We start from the raw sequence: 27,618 nt of genomic DNA on the forward strand, positions 1-27,618 counted from the left end.
AGAAAAATAAAACAGGACCCTGTAATTGAGAATGACTGGGGGTAACTATTTTGGATGGAGAGGTCAAAGAAGGCTGCTCTCAGAATGTGGCTTTTGGTCTAAGACCTGACTGAGGAGAAGCAGGTGGTTCTGTAAAGAGCATTCCAGAGAGGAGGAACAGCCTTGAGGTTGGGAGCCATTTTGGCTAGTTCCAAGGACAACCAGGAGGTGAGTGTGGCTGAAACAGAGTAAAGAGTGGGAGAGTGATATGAGAGGAAGGCAAGTGTTGTTGGTCTGTTTTTTTAACTGCTGCATTCTCAGTGCCTAAAATGGTGCTTGGCACAAAACAAATGTTTGTTTAATGAGTAAATGAAGGGAGAAGCTCCAATGTGATATAATGACAAAACCTATTAAAGACTCTTTATGGTCTGATCCCTACCTACTTTTTCAGTCCACAATTTCCTTGCACAAATAGACTTTTTTTTTTTTTTTTTTTTACCACAAATACACTGTGAACACCTTTTTCTTCCACATTTTGTTTCCCCATATCCTTGCCTCCCAGGCTCCTTGCAAGTTTTACTCTTTAAACCCCAGATATTGTCATGTCTTTTCTGTGAGACTTTTCCAGTCAACTCAAAATAGGGTAACTTTTGGGGCTCCCCTGGTGGCGCAGTGGTTGAGAGTCCGCCTGCCGATGCAGGGGACGCGGGCTCGTGCCCTGGTCCAGGAGGATCCTGCATACTGCAGAGCGGCTGGGCCCGTGAGCCATGGCCGCTGAGCCTGTGCGTCCGGAGCCTGTGCTCTGCAACGGGAGAGGCCACAACAGTGAGCGGCCCACGTGCTGCAAAAAAAAAAAAAAAAAAATAGGGTAACTTCTTCTTCTGAATTCCTCTAATACCTGTCATAGGTGTCATTTGTTAACACTGAATGTAATAAATTAAACAACTTTATTATCAACTTTCTTCATCCTGTTTCTCCCAACCACTACTGTTTTTGAGGAAAGAGGCTGTCGCCTGTGTTTTGAAGTCTTGAGCTCCTCCTGGTTGCTTTGCCCATGGTGGTTGCTGAGAGAGATTGTGTCGATGATATCAGTATCTCCTCAGAGAAGCTAGTGTCTGTGACTGGTGAGTTGAGAGCATGTGGCGTTGATGTTCTGTTTGGGCCCATGTGAATCAGTGAACCCCCTTCTGCTCCCTTCGCAGGAGAGGGCTCCACTGGTCCCAGGAGCACCTGGGAGAAGGGACTGGATGAAGGATGATGGTCACCTTGATGACTACCTTTAGGTTGTTGAAAATCATCACCACGACAAAAGTCAGTAAGATCTCCACTAATGGGTCCTCTTTCAAAAAAAATCTCCTTTCCTTTGATGCATCAGTAACTTCACCTTTATATTCAAAGCACAGCAAGTAATTAATCTCTTATATGTGGGAGAACAAAGCATTGAATGAAATCCACATTTTAGATGTTGGAAGGGGCCTGTGAAAGAACCAAAATAAAACTGAAGGAATGCAAAGCAGCAGTAGCAATTATTCACACTTCAGGAATCCAGAATTTAATAACCATGAACAGAACCTTGATAGATAAACAGCAAGTTCTGGAAGTAAAGTTTAATTACCATGTAATTTTTATCATTGGGTTACATTATCACCTGGGGACATCTCTGCAAATGCTGAAAGCTATGATGTCCAACTGGAGATACATGTGCTTTATGTCCCCTTCAGAGAGAGAAGAACTTCAAATATGAAGTATTCAGTCACCTTGGTCCTTTTTAATCACTGCTCTAAAAGTCCCTCTCTCTCTCTCTCTCTCTCTCTCACTCTCTTTTTTTTAAAACTGTTGGTTAAATAAAAGTAGCAATAAATACAATCTGCCCTGAGCAAATAGACCATACATCAATAAGTGAACACTTAGCATAAGCCATTTTCCATGAGACCCATGAAGCATTTCTAATTGAAACTTAACAAGCTACAAGAAGCAGACACTCTAATCTGAAGCTCTAGAAGGGAAATGTGATCCTGCATGCAGACATAGAAGCTTTTTAATTTAGCTGGAAGAGAGTGTGACTGTGTGGTTGCGTGGTATAATTTTTTTAATACCTGGAGTGTCATTGTTTGTTATTTCACATTTATTGAAAAATGTAGATGCCACATGTAACAGAATAGCAATGTCTTGTTCCAGCCTGATGGCTTAATCTTACTAACCATATAATATATGCTAGCTGGAGGTGGGACTATTTAATAAAACACTGGAATAAATTTGTTGTGCTTACATTTTAAGGAAATTAATAAAAGTAACCTCATCTGCAAAATTTAAAACTTTATTGATTTTAAGTCTGTATGAAAGAGCAGTGCAGGGATGATCACTAGATGAGAATGGATGTACCTCTATGAGGATCTTAGTCATTGATCACAGGAGCAGGTGTGCCAGGATTGAGGCACATTGTACTGGAGAGAAAGGCAAAGATATTAGCAGGATCTTACATTTGTCTGGGTTTCCATGTTTGAGTCCTCTGTGTGCACATTTTTTCATTTGAGTGTAACAAGCCTCTAAGGCGGCAGGGCGGACACGGCCATCTCCATTTTATACAATAGAATGGATAAGGATCCTAAGACTTGGAGAGACTTTCCCGCCCAAGATCACAAAGGTGGAGCCCAGACCATCCACTCCCCAGTTAGTCACAGATCAGATATACACACACTTAAATGGACACAGTGTCTCCACAATTTCTATCAAAATGGCTCTTTGGTAACCGGAAAGACGTCATGACTATTTTGTCGTAGAGGGTGCTTGGGCCAAACCCCTCCTTCCTTTTCCGTTCACTGATGAGGGACCCAGAGTCCTCCCACTCCAGCCCAGCTGCGTGCAAGGTTTGCACAGATAAATTACTTGCCAAGCCAGAGCTGAAAGCTAAAACATGTGATTATTCAAAAAACAGATGCAAAGGATAATAGAGGTTAATGACAGCTAGTCAAAGTACAAACCTTGGTGTTTCTCTGTCTCTTTTGGAAGAACAATCACAACTGTCATTCATCAAGTAATTCTGCACTATTGAATTAAAGAACAAGTACTGGTTTTGAAATGGTTAAAAGATAACAGTAAGAGGGAGAGGAAAGCAAAGTTCCAGCTCATCCCATATATCTCCTTTGGCTTCCTCGAAGGCGTCCTGGACTGGGGCCTGCGGGACCCGCCATTCAGGTTGCGCGCTTCCAGGGACTCTTCACGGGAGCATCTTCCTTAAACACTTCAAGGGGAAGTCCGCCACAAGTCCCTCTCTCCCAACATTCCAAGTTCCAACCTAGCTCTCCCCACCCTGCCCCCCAGTACAATTTCGGCCAATTCCTAATCGCCTCTAGTAATGTCAGTTACTCTTCTCGGCCTCAGAGTGGGAGAGAAGAGAAAGCAGGTGCTTCCCGGCGGGCGGACCCCGCGAGGGCATGCAAAGTTCCCGCGCCGAACTCAGGAAAGTTGGGTGACCGCCTTCCTTCCTCCACGCTCCCCGGCTCTGCGGCTTCTTCCAGGAGCGCGCGTGGATGCCGAATAAAAGGCGGCGCGCAGGGCACTCATGTCGCGGAAACATACCCAGCTGCCTCTGGGAGCAGAGAACAGGTGCATTTTCTCCGACGTCCGGGAGCGGCGCCCGTTGCACCTTGCCCGCGATCGCGCCCCTCGCGCGGACTCCCGCTCGCCCTTTGCGCCCCCGCCCCCCCCCCCAATTCGGGGCGGGGAGAGGCGCGGGGCCACGTGTAATTATTGCCGGCGGGGCCCGCCGGGGAAGCGGGGGTGGGCGCGCCGGCGGGGGGCGGGCGGCGCGGCGCTGGCATAAAGGGGCGCTGCGCGGCGCCCCGGCGTCCGGCTCCCGCGCAACATGCCCGCCCACGTCCCACCGCGCTGCCCGCGTCTGCGGACGCCACCGCTGCTGCTGCTGCTGTTGGCCCTGGGCGGCCGCCGCCTGCGCGCCGAGCCCGGCGACGGCGCGCAGACCTGGGCCCGCTTCGCGCGCCCTCCGGCCCCGGGTGCCGCGGGGCTCTTCCACGACACCTTCCCCGACGGCTTCCACTGGGCCGTGGGCAGTGCCGCCTACCAGACGGAGGGCGGCTGGCGGCAGCACGGCAAGGGTGCGTCCATCTGGGACACGTTCACCCACCGCCCTCCGGCGCCTCCAGGCGACGCCCCGGTAGCCGGCCTGCCGTCGGGCGCCCCGTCGCTGTCCCCGCGCGCCACCGGGGACGTGGCCAGCGACGGTTACAACAATGTCTTCCGCGACACGGAGGGGCTGCGCGAGCTCGGGGTCACCCACTACCGCTTCTCCATCTCGTGGGCGCGGGTGTTCCCCAATGGCAGCGCCGGCGCCCCCAACCGGGAGGGGCTGCGCTACTACCGGCGTCTGCTGGAGCGGCTGCGGGAGCTGGGCGTGCAGCCCGTGGTCACCCTGTACCACTGGGACCTGCCCCAGCGCCTGCAGGACGCCTATGGCGGCTGGGCCAACCGCGCCCTAGCGGACCACTTCAGGGATTACGCCGAGCTGTGCTTCCGCCACTTCGGCGGCCAGGTCAAGTACTGGATCACCATCGACAACCCCTACGTGGTGGCCTGGCATGGCTACGCCACCGGGCGCCTGGCCCCCGGCGTCCAGGGCAGCCCGCGGCTCGGGTACCTGGTGGCGCACAACCTCCTTCTGGTGAGTTCGAGGGGCCAGGCGGAGGGCCACGCCGGGGAGAGGGCCACTGGAGACGTGAACCTCCGGTTAGATGAGGCTCCATTTGAGCACATCTGTGAGGTTACCTGGGATTCACACCCGGGGAGGAGGCGGGGGGGGGGGGTGCCGGGGGGCGCTGAGCATCTTGGACTTCCCTGGAAAGCGTGGAGTTGGGAATGGGAGGGAAGCCCCCGCCGTGGGAGTGCCTGTGATTGCCCTTTTGGGCCCATCGTCAAAAAGAAATTGGAATCAGTTTCTCCTGTGAGAAAACGGAGCTCCTTTCTCTGAGGTTAGAGGAATTCCTAGAGGTAAGATAGGGAGGAGTACGAGCAGCCACGGGGAGCATGAGAAAAGAAACAAGTTTGTTCGGAAGCCACGCAGATAGCGTTACTCTCTACTAGAATTTGTGGAGATGTCGTGAGTTCAGTGTTAATCCAATAAGATCTGTCTTGCTTGTAGCACAAGTTCACGCTGCAGCAAATTTGAAGGTATTAAAATCGCATCTACTGCAGAGCAGAGTTCAAACTGTCTTTGGATGTTCTTTCTGTGGCAGGATTGAACACTACATCCACCAGCCTTACTTAATCAGCAGGGGTATAATGACCCCTCATAAAATCTTAAACAAAGCTAGCCATAAAAGACAGAAACCACTACAGGGTGGTACAGATTGGGTCCTACAACAACTGTATTCGCACGATGCTCTCTCCAATAGGAAGGATTCCTCAGGGATGAGATTATTAGCCTGACACAATTGATTTTAACACCCTTGTGCAAAAGGCTTAATAAATTTTGACAGCAGGAAGAATGAATGTGCCATGATAAAGTTGTTCCCCAGATAATTCTTTCTCCTTTTTCTCCTTTACTTAGTATTGAAGGTTAGGTCTCATCGATTTGAGGGTTCATTTATAATCTCAGTTATTGGTACACTTTGTACAGAATTTTGTATCATGAGAGAATATTTTATGGATATGCGCAAACATTTTAATAAAACTGTTTAAATGTGTAACTTTTGGCACCACATTTTGGTGACTTGTGGGCCTACTGGAAGACCTATTTTTCTTTAAACATCTTTATTGGAGTAGAATTGCTTTACAGTGGTGTGTTAGTTGCTACTGTATAACAAAGTGAATCAGCTCTATGTATACATATATCCCCATATCCCCTCCCTCTTGCGTCTCCCTCCCACCCTCCCTATACCACCCCTCTAGGTGGTCGCAAAGCACGGAGCTGATCTCCCTGTGCTATGCGGCTGCTTCCCACTAGCTAGCTATTATACATTTGGTAGTGTGTATATGTCCATGCCACTCTCTCACATCGTCCCAGTTTACCCTTCCCCCTCCCCATGTCCTCAAGTCCATTTCTACGTCTGTGTCTTTATTCCTGTCTTGCCCCTAGGTTCTTCAGAACTTTTTTTTTAAAGGTGGAAGACTTATTTTTAAATTTAGAATTAAACCACATATTTTGAACAAAGTCAAGATGAAGACCACTTCTACACACTTTAATTGAAGGCATAGATAATTGAGGCAGAACAGTATTGGGTTATTTAGTTGCCTTAACTGCTGGAGCTGCTGGTAATGTTGTACTAATGGCTAACTAGATTGTATGTCAGCTCCACAAAACCTGTTTGGTACCACAGGTCATAAAAGAATGTTGGCTTTGTTAGACAAAAAATTTGTGATTTTAGTGATTCCATATTGATACATATTTTTCATTAAGATACTTTAGAGCAGTGGTAATAAACTTTTTCAGTCTGTCAATCCTTTTAAGGAATCAGAAGACCCTAAATAGCACCTGTTCATGGTTGGTGATAGAAAAACTATGAGAAAAACTGGCCCTCTTTTAAAGAAAACATAAGGAAATTTCAGTTCTTACCAGTTTGTACCAGAAACAAGAGATATGTGGACCAACTGAAGGACCTAATAGACCATTCCTGCAAAATTACTACTTTAGATTTAAATCACATGAGTTCTATTTTCAGAATGCATGTAATAAACTCTGTGTAAATACAAAAGTTATCAATTGTTATAGCCACTTACATGACCATTTCATACATAAGATAAGGAACTGGGGCTGTAAGGAGCTTTCAGGTACTCTGGTATTTTATTTTATTTTGATTCTAAGCTACTGATTTTTTTTTTTTTGGAGTACAGTTGCTTTACAATATTGTTAGTTAGTTAGTTTCTACTATACAGCAAAGTGAATCAGCTATACATATACCTATATCCCCTCTTTTTTGGATTTCCTTCTCATTTAGGTCACTGCAGAGCACCGAGTAGAGTTCCCTGTGTTATACTGTAGGTTCTCTTTAGTTATCTATTTTATACATAGTATCAATAGTGTATATATGTCAATCCCGATCTCCCAACTCATCCTACCACCACCCCCTCCCCCTTGGTATCCATATGTTTGTCCTCTATGTCTGTGTCTCTATTTCTGCTTTGTAAATAAGATCTATACCATTTTTTTTCAAATTCCACATATATTACTCTGGTATTCTAAATAGTCAACATGCTTTTGGTTCTTGTGCCCACTCTTGGCCTTTTGATTAACTTCCCAGTTATATTTTTGTATCCTTACACAAAAACTTGCCAAACACTAACCATCTTTCCCAGAAATGCAGTGGACTTCGTGTTCATAAGAAATTAGTAACAGGGGGACAGTTGGTTTTGCTGATGCTACAAACATAATTACAGTTGCTGTAAAATATTAATTTTGCTTTCAAATTTCTTTGGTTTGGAATTTAGTCATTCTTGTATCTTATGAAGAAATAAGTTGTCATGATCAAAAATGGTATCTTTCATTGTTTCATATGAGATATTTTCATTCTGATTTCAATACTCTTTCTTGGCGTGTGTGTTAGGGGGAGGGGGGGAGGGAAGTTTTGGTCTTAGTTGAAAAGATAAATTATATTCCCCAGATTTTGGTAATGGAACGTTTTGGTAATAGAACATTTCAGCTAGGGCTTAGATATTACTGGCAGGGGTCACTGGGCCCCTAGCTTATTCATCTGCGTTTGGGGATGTAATACTTGTGAAGGATAAATCTGGCCAACACCCCTCCCCTGCCCCATTCTCTGCTTCCACTAATTTATAGGTGGACTAAGGAGACCCCCTGGGGAGACTGGAAATTTGGACACTGCCCCCCCCCCACCCCGGAGGACAGGAGGCAGGCCAGACATACTGCAGGATGAATAATGAGGTGGGGAGGCTTTGCTCAGAATGGAGTCTTCGTGGTTTTTTGCTGGTTTCTGGTGCTGAGGTAAACCTTAATAAAAATAGCGTCTGTGTGTGTGTATGTGTGAGAGAGAGACAGAGACAGACTGACAGCCAGAACTGAAAGGAGGATTTCTCTGCAGAGCCCTAGGAATCCAGACTGCTTTGCTCAGAGTATAACCCAGGAAGAAGACACACCTCCTCTCTGACTTGAAGAGGGACTGCTCTGCCTTCATGGCTCTTGAAAGATGGTTCTTGATGGCCCCAGAAAAACTAGTGTTAAGGCCTGTGGTTGGGAGTCCAGCTCCAGCGGTGCCTCTGAGTCTTTGTTCTGCCCGTGGGTTTCTGACCGAGTTGAAGATAAACATGGGCCTCCCAGGGAGTCTTGCAAATGTCTGTAAAGGGAACCTGTGGGAAAAGACAACTTGTTTCACTTAAGGAGGTGGGGCTGGGAGGTGTTACTTTGGGCATTTCGTATAGTGCAGACCTGACTGGTATTGAACATCAGTGCTCCTGTCTCAGCTGATCTGTCCACAGCATCTGTCCAGCCACTATTCTCTTTCTTGCTACACTTCCTCAGCTTGGCTTCCAGAACCCAACTGCCTCTCCCTTCTCCTCTCAGCTCACTGGCGATTCGTTCCCAGTTCCCTTTGCTTATTCCTCTTCATCCTGCCTCTAAATACTGGAGTGCCTTGTGCTCCCTCCTGGGACCTCTTCTTAGATTCGCTCCAAGTGAACTCTTTGAATACTCTATGTCCTGATGACTCCAAATTTTGAGTCTCCAGCCAGAACTTCTGATCTGAGCTCCAGACTTGGAGCACTTGGAGTGCCTTCTCCACTCTGATGTCAAATAGGCATGTCACATTTAACATCCAAAAACAAATTCCTGTTTTCCCCATCTCCATTATGGCAACTTTGCTCTTTCAGTTGGTTGGGCCCCAAACCTTAACTTCTTCCTTTCTCTTACATCTTATATTCAATCCATCAACCAATCCTATAGCTCTACCTACCTTCAAAATGTATACAGAATCAAAGCACTTCTCCTTTTATCTATAGCTACAGGTCCAAGCCCCTATCAGATTCTGCCTGCATCACTGGAATAGCCTCCTAGCTGATGTCCTTGCTTCTGCACTTGCCCCTTGCAGTTTGCCGTGATGGATATTCTCAAGGATATCATTATGTATGAACAAGACAAAGTCCCTCATTTATTAAAATCCCACTTCTTCTTCAAGAACCAGCTCACATGCTCCCTTTGGCTCCACACTCGAATGCCATCTCTTTCTCCTATGGAATCCCACAATGCTTCACTCTGATGCCTCCTACCGTACTTCTCCTTTTATTTAATCATTTGCTTCCTTTCACTAGCCAGGTAATTCCTTAAGTGAGGAAACCAGGTTCACTTCATCTATCCTAAAATGCCATCTTGCCCTTGGTAGGTGCTCAGTAAGTGGCTTCTGGCTGTTTAACAGCCTGACTCTGCCTTCATAAACTGATGCTCCTAGGATCTGCTCTCTTTGTCAGTCTTTCTAGCCATGTTCTTATGGGACAGGGGGTACTAAATTCTAATCAGATAGTAAGATCAGTAAATACAATGGGGCAGAATCTGACATTTTTCAGTAAAAATATAAGGTTCATCATTAAATGTATGACTCCACTGTAAAAATTTCCAAACAACTGAAAACTATCTACAGTCACTATGCAACACTATAAAAAAGTTTTCAGAATGGGAGGTGGGGAAATTCTCCTGGCTTGGCTTTAGGAGCATTTATTGGAAGTGGCTTGAGTTTTCATTCCCCAAGTAATAGTGGAGGCAATTTATCTACTAGATACATGTTTAAATTATACATGCTCTGTACTTTTGTGAAACACTTTACCAATTTTCCTCTGATTAAAATGTTTTTGGTACATTGCTGGAATAATCAACTGGGTTGAACGTTAATGTATTTTATAGACTACTGATTCAATGGTGTGTTTAATCAGAAATGGTTAAAATATCTCCTGAAGAGCTTGACTCACTCTTCTTTGAATATCTGATTGAACACAGTGTTTTTTGAAGGTCACAGTCAAGTCCAAGAAAAAAATTTACAAATAGGAAAAGAACTAATAAAATAATTTCAAAATCATAACAATGTTTTACAATGTCAGTTATTTCGAGTTGAAGAAAAGAGGGAAAATACAGACTACTAAGCATTCAAATAATGCCAATATACATTTCTTAAGTGCAAAATGAATGAATGCACAACTGTATTACCTGAATGTGTAGTTAGTCATGAATTTGGCACACAGAAGTCCTCTGAGTTATCTTAATTTTTCAAACAATATGATTGCTCCAAGCCAGAATTTTAAAATTAATTTGTACAAAAAGTGCTTTTCTTTCAACGAATGTTATCTTTTTAAGGCATAAAGGAAATTTTAGGTGTAGGAAGAGAATAAAGTACAAAATAAAATTGGGAGGACAAGAAATAAAGAGTGGGTAAGTAAGAATACATACTGTTACTGAATCCTTCAAGATCCACATCTTCTCAGGAAACTGCAAAGTGATACTTGTAATCTGTACTTAAACAGATAGAGCATATAAAAGGTAGATTATGCTTATCTTGATACATTCTGGGTACAAAGATAATCTAAAGGATCAGTATAGCTCTTCTCCCTTCCACCTTGGGATAAACTCTTATTTATCCTTCAAAGACTTGACTCAAACACTCCCATTTTGTGATAACAGGCAGAGAGGATCATTTACTCATTTGCGACTCCTTGAGGTCAGAGACTGCATATCATATTTCTTTTTAAATTTTTAGTGCTTATCTCAGTCCTTGGAGCAGAGGAAATATTCGATACAATTTTTAATGAATGAATAAATATAGATGTAAAATAATTTTACTTCAATATGTCCTTTTTTTCTTTCTTCTAAATTGAACACCTACAGTCTGTTTTCTCACCCAGTATCTGGGAGGGAGTTTTAAAAAGTGAGGAAGAACAGGGGAAAAAATTTCTGCCCAGATAAGTATGTAACCTTTGCACATTTACAAGGCAAAAAATATCCCCATTTTCATCCCGTGGACAGGGGAGGAGGGGAACAGGGGAAGGGGGAGAATGTGACCTTGTGAGTGCCTGACCTGGAAGCTGCATCATCTCTTCCACTCACCTCCCATTGGCAGCACTCAGTCACGTGGTGTAAGGAGCGTGGGAATTACTGCAGCTGCGTAGCCATGTGCTTAGCGAATCAGGTGGGAACACGTCATTAAGGACAAGCATTCAGCTCTCCGACACCCGTCCACCTCTCAAATATATTGTGAAAATTAAAACAAAATCATGTATGTCGACATGTTCTGAAAAACGTAAAGAGCTCTACAAAGGTGAGGTATGAATTTTTATTGTCAATAATAATAAAAGCAAGAGTGCTTGAGAAGTGATTCTATTGAGCTGTTTAGGTGAAAGGAATTAGACAAACGCTTTAGAAATTGTTGCCTCACTTCTTCATTCAGTGGGATAGAGTCTTTGCAATTATTTCAACAGCATTTGACTAAAGATTTTCAAATGAGTTTTGAGATAATTTATTTTACATAAAACGTATTACCAAGTACCTTTTCTTGATGTTTAAAGGAAATATACTAAAATTTATGACTGATATAATTTGATATATTGACTTAAAGATAAATATTTAGTGAACTTGCATGGCCCCAGTCTGAATAGATTTTTTTTATTAATAACATTATTGTTTGAAGTATGGATGTCAGAACATCATCCATGAACCAGTATCATTTATAGTTTGATAAAATACTCAAAATAAACTGAAACCAGTACTATACATTAAGTTTAAATATAATGGTGAGAAGATATTATTTGCATGTCTATAAGTGCACTACTATTTGATAATTAGAATGTTAGAATTAGAAGGCACCAGGGAAATCCCAGGTCAGATTTCTTCTCAGGACCAACTCCTTGCAGTGGCCCTGGGGTCCTCTAGCTTCTGCTCGACTATTTGCGGCAAGAGGAACCCAGCTCCTCTCAAGTTGCCCACTCGATTTTATCTTTTATATTGATTGGAAACCTGCCTCTGTATGGGACTCACCCACGGTTGTCTCTGCCTCCCTAAATCTCAAAGAATAAAACAAACTGCTTTTTGACGAGACAGCTTTTCAAATATCTGAAAAGGCCACTATGTTCTTCCTAAGTATTTTCTACTTTATTCACACTCATGGCTGCTCCTCCGAGAAGAATTAGAGGGAGCTGGCATTTAGTCAGGGCTCCTTCTTGGGAGACTGCGGTGGGGCAGACAGGAATGTGGTTGAATTCTGAGAAAGCAAATGTGGCTGTTGAGAGGGCTCTTTATCTTCTGACACTTGAGGAAACAGTGGGGAGGGAGAGGGAAGAGTTGACCTTTCTATCTCCCCAGAGGTGGGTCTTTGAGGAACAGAGCAGAACAGGGATGTCTGTGGGAGCTGCCTGTGTCCATCGCCCTTACCAAGGGGCTGCAGACGGTGGAGATGACTGAGGACACCCAAAGTAGGAAGGGCGTTCTGGGCTCCGCGTTCTGGGAACCAGCTGTGCAGCCGGGGCCAGGTGCAGCAATGCGCAGTTCACGTCATAGGATCAGCGCTTGGAGGGGCCGAAGCTCAGGTGGGAGAGGAGGGGAAGGACACGAAGCAGGAGAAGTGAGCCCAGACTCTTTGAAGGCTTCTCTTAAGATTTGATGTGCAGACCAAATTTCAGCTGCCCCAGATGTTCAGGGCACATTTCTTATTCTGGACACCGAATCCTGTCCCTGCCGTCCAAGACTGCATTCGCGGTTTTGGCTGTTACCTTCCTGCGGACTCGGATTAGTTTGTGGTCAGCGAAAACCTCTCAGGCTTTTAAATTTTTCCCCATGTGAATTGCTGTTAAGCCAGACTTCCCTTGTCATCTCCTTTTGTCACTTATTTTTGAACTTTTAATCGTATTAAATTTCATCCTCAATGTGTAAAGGTGAGAGGAGGATTACCACAGATGGTGGATGCTTCTTAAAAATTGGAAATAACCTAAATATACTAGGGTGATCTGTTAAAGGAATAGCAGTGCACAGGTATAGTGGAATAAATAGTATTCGGCCATTATAAAGTTAATGTACAGTGATTAAAAAGTTGCACATGGTATGTTATTAAGAGAAAAATGCCATATGATATATTATGCTTCTTATATATCTCTGTTGTGTGAAGAAGTGTGAATAAGTAGAGAGCACTCTATAGCTCTTTAGCTGTGCTGAGCTCTCTTCAGCCACTGTCCTTTCCCCCAGCTTCTTTCGTGGCATGCCCAAGCCTAGATTTGTTATCCCTGCTTTCTGCTCCCATAAAATCCTGTACTGCCCTTCTAATAATACTTCACACATTTTATTGAAATTATTTGTTTGTGTTTCCCCAAAGACCTCAGCTTTGAGATGCTAGGAGTCATGTTTATATTGCTTTCCATTTATATCCAGAGCATGAATGAAAGAGTGCACTGGCTCCCCCCGCCCCCTCCCCCCCAAATGTGAAAGGGAAAAAGAAAAATGTTAACAGTGGGTTATTTCTGGATAGTGCGATTATGGGTAATTTTTTCTTTCTGATTATCTGGATTTTCTAATTGTTCTATAAGCAAAATGTAATACTTTTGTGATGGAGAAATCGTAAGTGGTGTTTCTGGGAAAAGATGGCTGAGTGAATTTACCCATCTAATTTATTTTCCCTCTTGAAACCCCATTAAACTTTAGTAAAGAAACAGTTAAAGCAAAGAAGGGGGGCGGCAAGGGGAGGGAAGGAGCAAAGGAGGGAAGGGTGAGGGAGAAAGACCCACAGTGATGGAGAGAGCAGAATAGTAACAGAAATTTGGAAGCTGAGAAGCAGGTGGGAGAGTATTCCTGACTCAGCGGATCTGAGCAAGCTGACTGCTGAATTGGCCGTGGGAGAAGCCAAGAACCAATCCTACGACTGCAGAATCTTCCAGAGGCTCAGAGAATAGCAAGAGCAGGTACTATGGAACTGGGGGTGAAGGGAGTGGGTGCTTAAAATGAGAAGAATTGGTTGAAAGCTGTGTAAGAAACAACTAGGTTTCTGGGTCTCTTCCCCCAATCCCGCCTGTTGGGCATATGCTGCTTCTCCACTCAAGGAGAAAACTCGAAGTGAACTTTCTGGAGAGTATAAAATGGAAAGTGTCTGGACTGAGGGACATCAGGCACAACTGAGGGCATGAGCACCACACTGAAAATAAGGACTAAGTGAACATATGCGACAAGTTTGAGACACCCACCCCTTCCCCAGACCCCTCCTCCACCCCGCTCCCAGCTCTCCTCGCCCACCAGGCTCTTGGAATGTTGGCTGTGTGACTTCTACTCTCCAGGGAGGGACTGGAGGGACTGGAGGGACTCTCCAGGGAGTCTGATGAGCTCATGCGGAAAGACCTAAGATGCTGATCCTAAAGGTTCCACAACAAATGGCAGAGACAGATCACTCCACAGTGAAGCTCAAAATCAACATGCCCCACCCACATGCTCAGACCTTCCAGTCAGGGTTTTTGTTTCTCGTTCTTAAACATGAGTAGACAATCAAGAATCAACAGGATCCGAGGAAAGCCTCTAACTTGAAAGATTGAGACCCACCTAAATAAAGAGGGGAAAAAACTCAACTTTCTGGGGCAAAAACTTGGAGGAAACTGAGAATATATAAGGAGGAAAAAAAGCTAAAAAGAAAAACAGAAGACTCAGTCAAAAGATATTACAAACTTCTAGTTATAAAATAAGTCATGGGATGTAATGTACAGCATGGTGATTATAGTTAATACTGTATTTTGTGTTTGAAATTTGCTAAGGGAGTAGATCTTAAAAGTTCTCACAAGGAAAAAAAAATTGTAACTATGTGTGGTGATGAATGTTAACTAGACAGGTTGTTTCACCCGAGTGAAGTGGGCGAGTAGGAGAAGTTGTGGCCCTGGGTGAGCATGTGCCCCAAGTAATTCTCTGTCAGGAGGGATGAGGTATGGTCCTGCCAGATTCTCTGATTTTAAAAGAAGCTAGAAACTCAGAATTTTGAGTGAAATTTCCTGAATTTTAAAGATTATCTCAAAAAAAAAAATTTAAGCCTGACAAAGGCCAAACAAATCTGTATGGATTTTGAGTTTATAACCCCCGACCTATAGCATCTGGCTCATCTGAAGCCCTGACAGGAGCGTAACTCCACACCCTCCAGTGTGCCTCGTCCATCACTATCTCCCTGAGGCTCTAGACGGGGGCTGTGGCCTCCCACTGAAGTGGTGAAATTTCCCCAAATTGAATGGTTGCATATGTTGAAGAATGTGGATTTTTGAGCGTGTTCAGATTGGATAGTGCCAGGGATTAGATCCTGCAATATTAAATAAATAATGGTTATTCACTTAAACTTATTTTATTCGATGACATCAGTAGGTCTTTGTCAGATCATTAGACAATCTACTTAATCGCAGAGAATACTCACACCCTACCATATTCCCAGGCCTGAGACTGGAGGCTTGCTTTCTGGAGTAATTGAAAGACAGGGGAGTGGAACTTTGGGGCTACATAGAGCAAAGACAGGAGTGAGACACGGGGATGAACACAGTGGCTCAACTGGAATTGGACCTACAAACTTTCCATCACCTCCCAGCAGCCTGATCACTCTAAGCAGATAGCATCTGTCTCTCCTGGTAGGGGAAGGGAGGGTATTCGGTGCCTTTGAACGGCACCAAAGTAAGGATCTCACCCACTGACATTGGGGGCTGGTCCCCTAATGAAGTGACTGACTTCCTGGCAAATGAGCATAGCTTGCTGCCTATAAAGTGTCCCCATGCCTATAATTTTGACTAGATTTTAAACACTTTTCTCTTAAATATGAATGGACAGCCAAGCATCAAAAGGTATTTGAGGAAAAGTGTCCACCATGAAACAGGGAGAATAAAATAAATACACAGAAAAGCAAACCATGAAAAACACATTATGCAGGAAATTAAATACACACAAACTGAAAAAGGAACAAATCAGAGAATATTTAAAAATTCTTGAACATCAACAATGTGACTGTTGAAATAAGATGTTTAGTAAAAAGATTGAAAGATATAGGAAAAGAAGTGCCCCCAAAGTAGTACAAAATGACAAAGAAATGGAAATATTAAAGAAAGGGAAAAAAGATTTAAAAGATGAAACATAAAAGTCCAACATCAAACTAATAAGAATTCAGAAAGACAATAAGGAAATGGAGAGCAGGAAATTATTAAAGAAAGAATATAAGAAAATCCTTCAGAACTGAGGAACACAAGCCTTTAGCTTTAAAGATCCTTCTGAATTCCTAGCACAATGAATGCACAGTTATGTAGGGATTTAGAAAGCTTACCTTCTGATATGGTACTGGCACAAAAACAGAAATATAGATCAATGGAACAGGACAGAAAGCCCAGAGATAAACCCACACACATACGGTCACCTTATCTTTGGTAAAGGAGGAAAGAATATACAATGGAGAAAAGGCAGCCTCTTCAATAAGTGGTGCTGGAAAAAATGGAAAAAATGGACAGCTACATGTAAAACAATGAAATTAGAACACTCCCTAACACCATACACAAAAATAAACTCAAAATGCATTAAAGACCTAAATGTAAGCAAGATCCTTTTTGGCCCACCTCCTAGAGAAATGGAAATAAAAACAAGAATAAACAAATGGGACCTAATGAAACTTAAAAAAGCTTTTGCACAGACCATAAAGAAGACGAAAAGACAACCCTCAGAATGGGAGAAAATATTTGCCAACAAAGCAACTGACAAAGGATTAATCTCCAAAATACACAAGCAACTCATGCAGCTCAATATCAAAAAAAAAAAAACCCGATCCAAAAATGGGCAGAAGACCTAAATAGACATTTCTCCAGAGAAGATATACAGATGGCTAACAAACACGTGAAAGGATGCTCAACATCACTAATCATTAGAGAAATGCAAATCAAAGCTACAATGAGGTATCACCTCACACCGGTCAGAATGGACATTATCAGAAAATCTACAAGCAATAAATGCAGGAGAGGGTGTGGAGAAAATGGAGCATTCTTGCACTGTTGGTGGAAATGTAAATTGATACAGTCACTATGGAGGACAGTATGGAGGTTCCTTAAAAAACTAAAAATAGAACTATCATACGACCCAGCAATCCCACTACCGGGCATATACCCTGAGAAAACCATAATTCAAAAAGAGTCATGTACCACAATGTTCATTTTAGTTTTATTTACAATATCCAGGCCATGGAAGCAACCTAAGTGTCCATCGACAGATGAATGGATAAAGAAGATGTGGCACATATATACAATGGAATATTACTCAGCCATAAAAAGAAATTGAGTTATTTGTAGTGAGGTGGATGGATCTAGAGACTATCATACAGAGTGAAGTAAGTCAGAAAAACAAATACCGTATATTAACACATATACATAGAATCTAAAAAAAAAAAAAGCTTCTGATGAACCTAGGGGCAGAAGAGGAATAAAGACACAGACGTAGAGAATGGACTTGAGGACACGGGGAGTGGGAAGGCTAAGCTGGGACAAAGTGAGAGAGTGGCATGGACATATATACACTACCAAATGTAAAATAGCTAGTGGGAAGCAGCCGCATAGCACAGGGAGATCAGCTCCGTGCTTTGTGACCACCTAGAGGGATGGGATAGGGAGGGTGGGAAGGAGATGCAAGAGGGAAGGGATATGGGTATAGATGTATACATATAGCTGATTCACTTTGTTATACAGCAGAAACTAACACACCATTGTAAAGCAATTATACTCTAATAAAGATGTTAAAAAAAATAAATCCTACCTTCTGTGTAATCTTTCCTAAGAAGCTAATGGAAGGCATGCACCAACGAAATTACAGAGTAAATAAATGGGGAGAAAACAGATGTAGAAAAGTATAGCTATAATCCATAAGAAATAAAAAAAAATTCTAGGATGAGAGCAGTTCTAGACAGCATCTCGTCCAGATGGAACCAGGAGGATGGAAGAATCTAGCAGAGAAGGGAGAGCTCTAAGTAAAAAAGTAGACTCAATAGAATAGAGGGTAGTGAATATGATGGAGAATCACGAAAACATTAAAACACGTAGGAAGTATTACACAAGTTTAATAGTGAGGTGATGATTTATTCAAGGGAAAATAAAAAGCTGTACAAAAAAAGAAATATTATAGTGTCCTATTTGGCTCTCCAGTGAACAATATTTATATGAGAACCTCGATGCGACTATTGGTTAATGATTTGAATAAGAACAGACATTTGGGAGAATGAGGCAAGAAAATTGAGGGGTGTGAGAGAGCTAACTCTTCATTATGTTGAATTATTAAATGTTGGAAGAAGCATATTATTTAGAAATATGGTAGTAAGTACTGGAAGAAACAGCTAAAAGTTAACTGTAGTTGTCTGCAGGGAGCAGAAGTGGGAGTTTGAGAAGGCCTGGGGAAGATGCTTACTGTTTTTCATAAGCCTTTGATTTTAAACTACATTAATGAGTTTATTTAATTAAAAATAATTTTGAAAAAGCCTGTACCACTGAATAATGCTTTAAAGTTTCTGAAATGCTTTTGTGTATTTTGGGGGGCCGGTAAAATAGTTGAGAGGCTCAGATTTTAGGGATCTAAACTGCCAAGGGATCAAACTGGGATCAGAACCCAGGTTTTCCAGCAATCTTACCACTGGGCGTATACCCTGAGAAAACCATAATTCAAAAAGACATATGCACCCCAATGTTCATTGCAGCACTATTTGCAATAGCCAGAACATGGAAGCAACCTAAGTGTCCATCGACAGATGAATAGATAAAGAAGATGTGGTACATATATATACAAAGGAATATTACTCAGACATAAAAAGAAATGAAATTGAGTTATTTGTAGTGAGGTGGATAGACCTAGAGACTGTCATACAGAGTGAAGTAAGTCAGAAAGAGAAAAACCAATATTGTATATTAACACATATATGGGGAATGTAGAAAAATAGTGCAGATGAACCTATTTCCAGGGCAGGAATGGACGTAGATGTAGAGAACGGACATGTGGACACAGCGGGGGAAGGGCAGGGTGGGATGAATTGGGAGATTGGGACTGACATATATACACTACTGTGTATAAAATAGATAACTAATGAGAACATGCTGTATAGCACAGGGAACTCTACTCAGTGCTCTGTGGTGACCTAAATGGGAAGGAAATCCAAAAAAGGGGATATATGTATACGTATAGCTGATTCACTTCGCTGTACAGCAGAAACTAACACAACATTGTAAAGCAACTCTATTCCAATTAAAAAAAAAAAGAGCCCAGCTTTTCTGAACCCCTGGTTGCAGTGCTCACTGCCTTACTGCATGGTGTCTCCAGCCCACAGTTTTCATTTGTGTGTGTGCTGGTGAATGTCTAGACCAAGGGTAGGTTCCCTCCTTGTCACATCGGCGCTCAGAAATGGAGGTGTCACGAGTGTACCTGGGCTGTGATCTCTGCATATTCCCTGCCTAATAACTTGCCCGTTGTGTAAATATTTGCTTGGTGGAGTAATGATTCCATGATAACTCAAATAATAGTCATGAAAAAGACACATTTCAATTCAGAGCTCTCATTTTTTTTCTTCTACACAATTCTCATTTCTGAAAAATTAAAGAAACCAAACAATCTTTCATGAGGAGTTACAGCAGAAACCGTGTGTGGATGTTTCCTGGTGTTTATTGCTACTCTGTGCGAAATAAGATGGGGGAACGAAAACCGCGTCATTCACAATTTGATTAAAAAGCTTTTCTTCTTTTTTTCTTTTCCTTTCATGTTTAAGCCTTGCAGTTTTGAATTTTCCCTTTCTTCATAAAGGAAGACAGGTCAAGCAGCTATGATTCCAGTTCCCCATTCTGGAAACACCCTCACAGCTGTTTAATACATTTGGCCTCAACTCAACCCCCTGTCCCCTCACTCACTGCCTTTCAGCCACAGGAAGGGCTTGCTGTTGTGCCTTGGGGCCCTTTTTTCTGGTTCTTCTCTCTGCCTGGAATGTTCTCCCCACCCCACTGTACCCCCAGATCCACAGCTCCCTCACCTCCTTTAAGCCTGTGCCCAAAAGACACGTTCTCAAATGAGGCACATCCTGAACACCCCATTTAAAATGCTTCTCCCAGCACCCCAGACTTAGTGGGAGTAGAGGAACCCCTTCCTGGCTCAAGAAGCACTTTCTGGGGGCCTGGAGAAGAGAGGAGTTCACCGAGTTCATAGGTACTGCAGATGAAATGTGTGAACACGACTTTCTTGGGTTTGGTTTTTAGCTTCAGAATAGAAGAGCAATTAAAAAACAAAACAAAAACAGACACACAGCCGCTGGCATAGTAGTGGCTATTGGAAAGGCAGTCCTCGATTCCTTATGCAACCCCAGACAGAAGCTGTTCTTTGGATTTAGTACTTGCTCAACACTGCAGGGCCAAGAGGCTTATGCGTGTTAATTAACACCCTTGATGAACATTTGTAAATGAGTCCCACCAAAGCCCAAGCTGACCAGCTTTTTTTGTGATAAAGAATAATCTTCGGGGATTATTTAAGATCACAAAAGGAGACTAAGGAAAAATGTTCCTAGACTTGGAAATGGGGCAGAAGGATTACTGGCGTCCTTCTGAGCAGCGTGCCTGGGTTAATCCTATTCTGATTCTGACCCTCTGTGGGTGCAGAGGGGAGTGTGTCTTTTCTAGATTTGTTTACTGTGGATCAGGGTATTTTAAGTTCTGTAAGGGTAGATGTTAATGGAAATGATTCTTGCCTAATAGGAGCACATACGGATTTTGTCCTACGGAGATGGAAAATGAAAAGATTAAAACTACGGCATATTCAATGAAAGGAAAATAAAGACTCCTGTGAGTGCTACCAAAAGCAATGGCATCTCCTCTCCTTGGCACCCAGGGCTCCCTTATTTTGTTCCCTTATTTTCACACCACTTACCATCTTTTAACATGCTTTTTAGTTCACGTTTGTTATGTTTGTTTTTTTCTTCTCTCCTCCTGCTGAGATGGAAGTTCCATGAAGGCAGAGGTTTTTGTCTGACTTGTTCACTATTGGATCCCTAAGCGCCAGAACTGGGCCAAGCCTATAGTAGGTGCTCAATAAACACTTGCAGAATGAAAATAGCCCTTAACATCGATCACTGACTTTCAAACTTTTCTGACCTTGACCCTGACAGTAAGAAAGGCATCTTATGTGTTGACACATACACAACAGAAGTCTCACAAAACAATACTTACCCTTATGACATGTGGTGCACTCTGAATAGAATTAGCTCTATTTTATTTCCATTTTCAAAATTTCTGTGGCTATACATAACTCGATTTCACAGCTAGAATCTGTGGTGTGAAAAACTTTGACTTAAGACCATGTAGAAACTGCTACCACATAAGGCAAATGGGAAAAGGGGGGGAAGAGGGGCAAGCAGATTACTTTCTAGTATAGGCTATTCCATAAAACATATTTCCTATTCCTGTAATCTTATCCTGTCTGACAACGTAGAAGACCTCACACATCCACATGTCACTTTTTCTTTACGCGAGAAGTGTTCTCTCTTGCAAGGGAAATTGAGTTATTTCCAAAGCAAAGAGCTATGAATGAGCCTGGGAACTGAGAAATGATCTTAAAGTCTCAGAGAGAGTCAGTTGGTTGGCATCTGCTGTTGATAAGTCAAAGCAGGAGAATTAGGTGAGGAGGCAGAAGTAAACATTTAGAAAGTAAAGGTGACTGTTATGGAAGAAAAACACTTTTCTCAATTTTGTTGAAGTCAGAGAGTAGCCGTTTCATGAGAGTATTACAGAATTACTTTGGCAATTATAGTGATAGATGTTTACTGAAAAGAGCCTGGTTGACTGATGAAACTTAGGATGCTTTGGCTGATCTTGGGAATACATCCTTTATCTGAGTCCTTTATCTTCTTGTCGCTTTTTCTCATCTAGCCTGATGTCTCCCTCCCTGTTCCTTTCTCGGCTCTCATTTTGTTGCTATTAGAAAAACAGGTGCAAAAACCAGGAATTGGAACCCCTCTGTGTCTCCGATAACGTTGTGATTAATGGACCAGATGGATTCTGGTCACAAGCCAGATATTTTGTTAACAACCTAGCATCAATGATTTGGAAGGATTTTCATAGCAGCATGATTTAGTATTAAATAGAATGATTTAACTGATGTTGATTAGTCCTGTACAGATAAATTAATGAGGCAAGAAACCTAATCTCTGATTTATTGATGTATTTACCAAGAGTGAGTTATGAAATAATTTTTACTTCATTTGAAGGAACTTTTTATTCAAAAATGAATGAGTAAGGCCTTTTATGTAACCTACTTTGGAAAAATCCAGACAAAATGATCATAAGTAACAAAACTCCAAAACTACACCATGATTTTAAAAAAATCTACCTTGATCTGTATCTTACCTAGTTGTAAAAGCATTCCTTTGAGTGAGTTCTTATAGAATCTCAAACTTGGTTATATGTGTATTAGGAATTCTATATTTGCAAATGACCAACCCCAACTAAAACTAGGTTAAAGAGGAAAAGGGACTTTATTAGAAGGACACTGGGGTGGGTCACAGAATTGGCGAAGAGCTCCAATGACTTTGGGAATAGGACTTGCAAATCACCATTCCCTTTGAGGAGGGCAATCTTTCTCTCTCACTACACACATGCACATGTGAGGGCACTTTCCAGTAATCATCACCTTTGTCCAGGACCTTAATCATAACTACATTTTGGCAGTAGCGTTCCAACTTGCAGCATCCAGTTGTTCACATTTTAATCCATTCTGCAAGAGATGATTTTGATTGTATGATTTTGATCCTCATTGTCTCAGAAGTTTATGCTCACCTGTTATGATCTGTTCTATCAAATCCAAATAATTTTGCATTCAAAAGTTTTCATATTCTGGTCCCACACTTTCTATTGTAAACTTATATGCCAAAAGCCACAAAGTTTTAAACGCTTTCTCTAATTAGGCTAGTATCATTACTTTTCACAACACTGAATACATTCTTATGTCTGTGCCTTTAATCATAATTTCCATGCTTAGATACTCCACTGCCCTCCCCAGGCACCAGCCACATTCCACTATGAGGATATTTTAAATGCTTGTTGCCCCTATACCACTCACCCCAAATGTGGCCCGGGCTAGAAAAGAGATCCTAATTGTTTGGCTTAATACATGGATCTTAGAGTTTTGGGGTGAATTCCAGATGATCTGATGAACTACAACTTGGTCAAAAACATTTTGATGGAGAATAATGTAATGAACTGGATCATTTGGTCAAAAATAAATCTCAGTTACTAGACTTTCTGTATTAATAATTTTGTTTTTCTGTGAATCTTTTAAGCATTCCTAACTTTTTTTCCCCCAGAAATTATGAGGCTAAAATGTAAGAAACTGTTCTTCCATGTTTGTGAAATTTTGGAGCAACTGAAATGTGTGACAATAGGAGATTAGTAAATCAATAAGTAATTGTTGGATGGTGTGAGATAGAATTAGTTGGAACAATCCAAGTCATCCATCTTTGTGCAAAACATGAAAACATAGCTAAACAAGCGGGACAGACATCATCATTATTTTAGAAAATAATCTAGTAAATAATTTGCAGCAGAAAATTCCCCAAACTTGAAAATTTCAGTTACTTTTATTATTTATTTTAGTTTTCTTATTAGAAAAGCAATGCATGCATGCTTATTACATAAAAGTTAGAAAATCAGAATAGCAGAACAGCATTAAAAAATGGCCATAGTCCCACTCAATAGAGATGACAACAATTATCCCCTTGGTACAAATTCTTCAAAATCCTGTCTTACGTATATTTATTTTATAGATGTGCATATGATTCCATAAATTAGGTAATACTGCTTATGATTTGACTGTAGCTAACTATAATTTATTAAAGTGATTGATTTGTAGCCAACGATTAATGTGTTCCATTTAACCCCTAATTTGTGAGTTATTTCAACTAATCCCTATTGTTGGCCTTTTAGATTTGTTTCAAGTAATCTAAGAACTGTGACTGGCACATAGTAGCTACTCAATAAATGTTTGACTAAAAGAATAAGTAAATGAATAATCTCATGTTGTTGGATGTTCAGATTGTTTCAAGTCAACTCTGTTGTTGATGGAGAGTGTACAGTCTTGATGAAGAGCTGCCAGTTTATGAAGAAGCATGACATCTACCCCAGCTGTATTTGTGCAGAGGGCAATGGGAAAGGGATGTCTACTGTGTCTGGGGAGCCAAACAAGCCTTCACAGGGGAGCTGAGAGTGGAGGTGAATTTGGAAGGAGAGAGAATTTTTCAGAGAATAACTGGGGAAAATAGCAGTAAGAGGAAGCAGGATTAATTAGGGACTCCTTCTTGGAAGAGGCAAGTGTAAACAGAAGGCAGGGAGGGATAGAGATGATAGAGGAAAAGTAGAATGTCATTACAGAGTTGATAGGTTGTCATCCAAGGTACGTACAGGCTTGGGTGAGGGGTAACAAGAAGTTGACCTGACAGTAGCAAAAGAGCAGGGTTGGGGAGCGATGAGATATACATTGATAGGAAGTTGTTAATTTGTGGGAGGCTGTAAGGCTTGGTGATCGAGCTAGAAATTCTACTTATTTAATTGGCTAAGAAGTACAAAATAAAGTCAAGCAAGCCCAGCTGCTGCCGAAGTCCATGATTTTTCTGACTGGGTATCAGCGAGGGTGGACATAAGGCCCTGGGCATAGGTTGGGGCCTGGGTGATAGAGGCAGGTCCCAGGCAACTTTTGAGGAACTGCACACAGAGATTACTGGTTATTTTTGTAGATAAAAGTCATAGGGGCCTGTTTTTTTGAAATTATTTATGTGCTCTATTAGGTGGTTGTTTTGGGGGAGGATGCTTGAAATTCTTTCTGAAGGAACTTTAGTTTACAATCCATGGGGCTGTGCTGATAGAAATAAGAGGAATAATTCGGCCTACAGTCATGAAATTTAGGCTAGTTGGTGTACTTGTGTAACAGCCCAGGGCAGCAGTGACTTTTAAGAAAGTCCCTAGATGTGTAATCATGATACTATTCTTGAACTTGTGGTAAGAGGATGCCAAAGGGGAAAAAAACTTTCCAGTGCTCTCTGAAATTTATCTAGTCCTTCGACCTTTCTCAGAAGAGTGCACCTTTATTTTACAACTAAAACAACATCTTGAGGGCTCTTTTTGGGTAGGGAGTAGACACAAATTAGCCGTTTGAATGTTATTCTGTTTATGGGCTGCATTTCAGTTCTTTTACCATTGGTCGCAGTCCATTTAATTAAGATTATTTGTAGGATTAAATTAATCCTTTAAGAATTATTCCATTTCAAGTTTTTTAAAAATCTAAAGAATGATTAAAAAAAAAGTGACCCATTCACTATCACCTCTGAAATACATTTGAATGTTTAGTACCGTCCATGTCTTTTCCAACTTTAGACTCAGTTACCCAGCTGCCAACCAGGCATCTTCATTGGGATGTCAAACCCATGACCTAAACAGAACTTGATCACTTCCCTTCCCCAGTCCCTTATTTTTTGCTTTCTCTGTTGTCCTTGATTCTTCCCCTCACAAGTCATATGTAACATCCAATTCATCAGCAAGTTCTACTGATTCCACCTTCAATGATAGCCTAAATCTGGCCCCTTCTCACTATCTCCTTTGGTCCAAACCAACCTCATCTTTTGCCTGGACCATTGCAACAGCTCCCTAACTGGTCTTCTTGCTCCCATCTTGCCCTCCTAGAGTCTGTTCATCACACAACAGCCAGTCATCTTTTAAAAATCATAAATCAAGTGACATTACCACCACACTTGAATAATAGACATAAATGGCCAGTCACAATTCTAAGTGCTTTCCATATATTAACTTATTCAGTCGTCATAAAGATGTGAACATAAGGTGCTATTGTTATCCCTATTTTCCAGATGAGGAAACAGAGGCACAGAGAGTTAGATTATGTGTCCAAAGTCACACAGCTAATAAGAGTACAGATTTAGAACAGTCTGAGTGACTGTTGTGGTTTTAGTTTGTATTTCCCTATTGATATTGGTGTTGAGCACCTTTCCATGTGCTTATTGAGCATTGGTGTGGATGCTCTAGTGAAATGTCTGTTCAAATTTTTTGTTCATGGTGGGGAGGGGGGTGGTTTCTTTTTTATTATCGATTGGTAGGAATAGTGTATTTACTTGGATATAACTCTTTTGTCATTTACATATTTTTAATATTTCCCCTCAGTGTTTTGTCTTTTCTTTTGTTAACTTTTGATGAGCAGATTTCAATCTTGATGATGTCCAGTTTATCAATTTTTTTCTTTTATGATTAATGCTTTCTGTGTTCTAAGAAATCTTTTCCTACTCCAAAATCAAGAGGCTACGTTTTGTTCCACAAGCTTTATAGTTTTAGCTTTTACATTTGGATCTATGAGTTATCTCATATGAATTTTTATGCACAGTGTAAGGTTGAGTTCATTTTTCTCCATATATTTTCACAATTGTTGCAGGAGAATTTGTTGAAAAGTCTTTCCTTTTGCCATATAAGTGCCTTGGTACATTTGTTGGAAATCAGCTGGCCATGGGCTTTAAAAAGTCTCTATTCTTCTCCTTTGATCTATTTGTCTATCCTTATGCCAATATCACACTGTATTGACTATTATGCTTCGACTTTGTTCTTCCTTTTGCAGAGTATTTTAACTGTTCTAGGTGCTTTGAATTATCGTATACATTTTAGAATCAATTTATTAATTTCCACAAAAATTGTATTGGGATTTTGGATGGGATGGTGTTGAACCTAGAGATCAACTCAGGGAGAACAGATAATTTAACAAGGTTGAGTCTTACAGTCCACAAAAGTGGTATCCCTCTCACATACACATTATTGATACTATGTATAAAATAGACAAGTGATGGGAATACACTGAACATAGCACAGGGAACTCTACCTAATGCACTGTGGTAACTTAAATGAGAGGCAAGTCCAAAAGGGAGGGGATATCTGTATATGTCTGGCTGATTCATTTTGTTGTGCGGTGGAGGCTAAAACAACATTGTAAAGCAACATACTCCAATAAAAATTAATAAAAAAATGGTATTTCTTTCCATTTATTTAGGTCTTCTTTAATTTCTTTTAGTACTGTTTTGTGTAGTCGGTTTGCATATCTTTTGTGAAATTATTCCTGAGTATTTTATGGTTTCAGTGCTATTGGAAATGGTATTGTATCTAAAATTTATTTTCCAAATGCTTGTTGCTCATATATTAAAATACAATTGAGTTTTGTATCTTGACAGTGTATTCTGGTAACTTGCTAAATTCACTTATTAATTCTAATTAGGGTTTTTATTTTTTTTTAGATTCCTTAGGGTTTCTATATAGTTAATCGTATTTTATATGAATGAGTTATTTTCTCTTCTTTCCAATCAACATGACTTCATTTCTTTGATTTGCCTTACTACACTGGCTAGGACCTCCAGTATAGTGTAAATAAAAGTTGTGCGAGTGGTTAAGTTTATTTCTAAGTATTTTATTCTTTTCGTATCTATTATAAATGGAATTATTTTCTTAATTTCCTCTTTGGATTATTCATTGATATTGTATAGAAATACAACTGATTTTTTTTTTTTTTTTTTTTTTTTGCGGTACGCGGGCTTCTCACTGTTGTGGCCTCTCCCGTTGCAGAGCGCAGGCTCCGGACGCGCAGGCCCAGCGGCCATGGCTCACGGGCCT

The 27,618-nt window shown here is 41.5% G+C and overlaps 1 protein-coding gene across 1 annotated transcript in view; it reads left to right on the forward strand.

The window, feature by feature from the left end:
• Nucleotides 1–3,844: 3,844 nt before the first annotated feature.
• KL (klotho) overlaps nucleotides 3,845–27,618 on the forward strand; it is a gene marked incomplete at both ends in the record, with an annotated part of 36,545 nt that continues 12,771 nt past the window's right edge. Inside the window, one exon of the mRNA XM_082859194.1 lies at nucleotides 3,845–4,657. Coding sequence (XP_082715320.1) covers nucleotides 3,845–4,657 — 813 coding nt within the window. The remainder of the gene's footprint in view (nucleotides 4,658–27,618) is intronic.

This window comes from Leucopleurus acutus, assembly GCF_964270905.1.
Source record: "Leucopleurus acutus genome assembly, chromosome: 18".
NCBI classification, from domain to species: domain Eukaryota; kingdom Metazoa; phylum Chordata; class Mammalia; order Artiodactyla; family Delphinidae; genus Leucopleurus; species Leucopleurus acutus.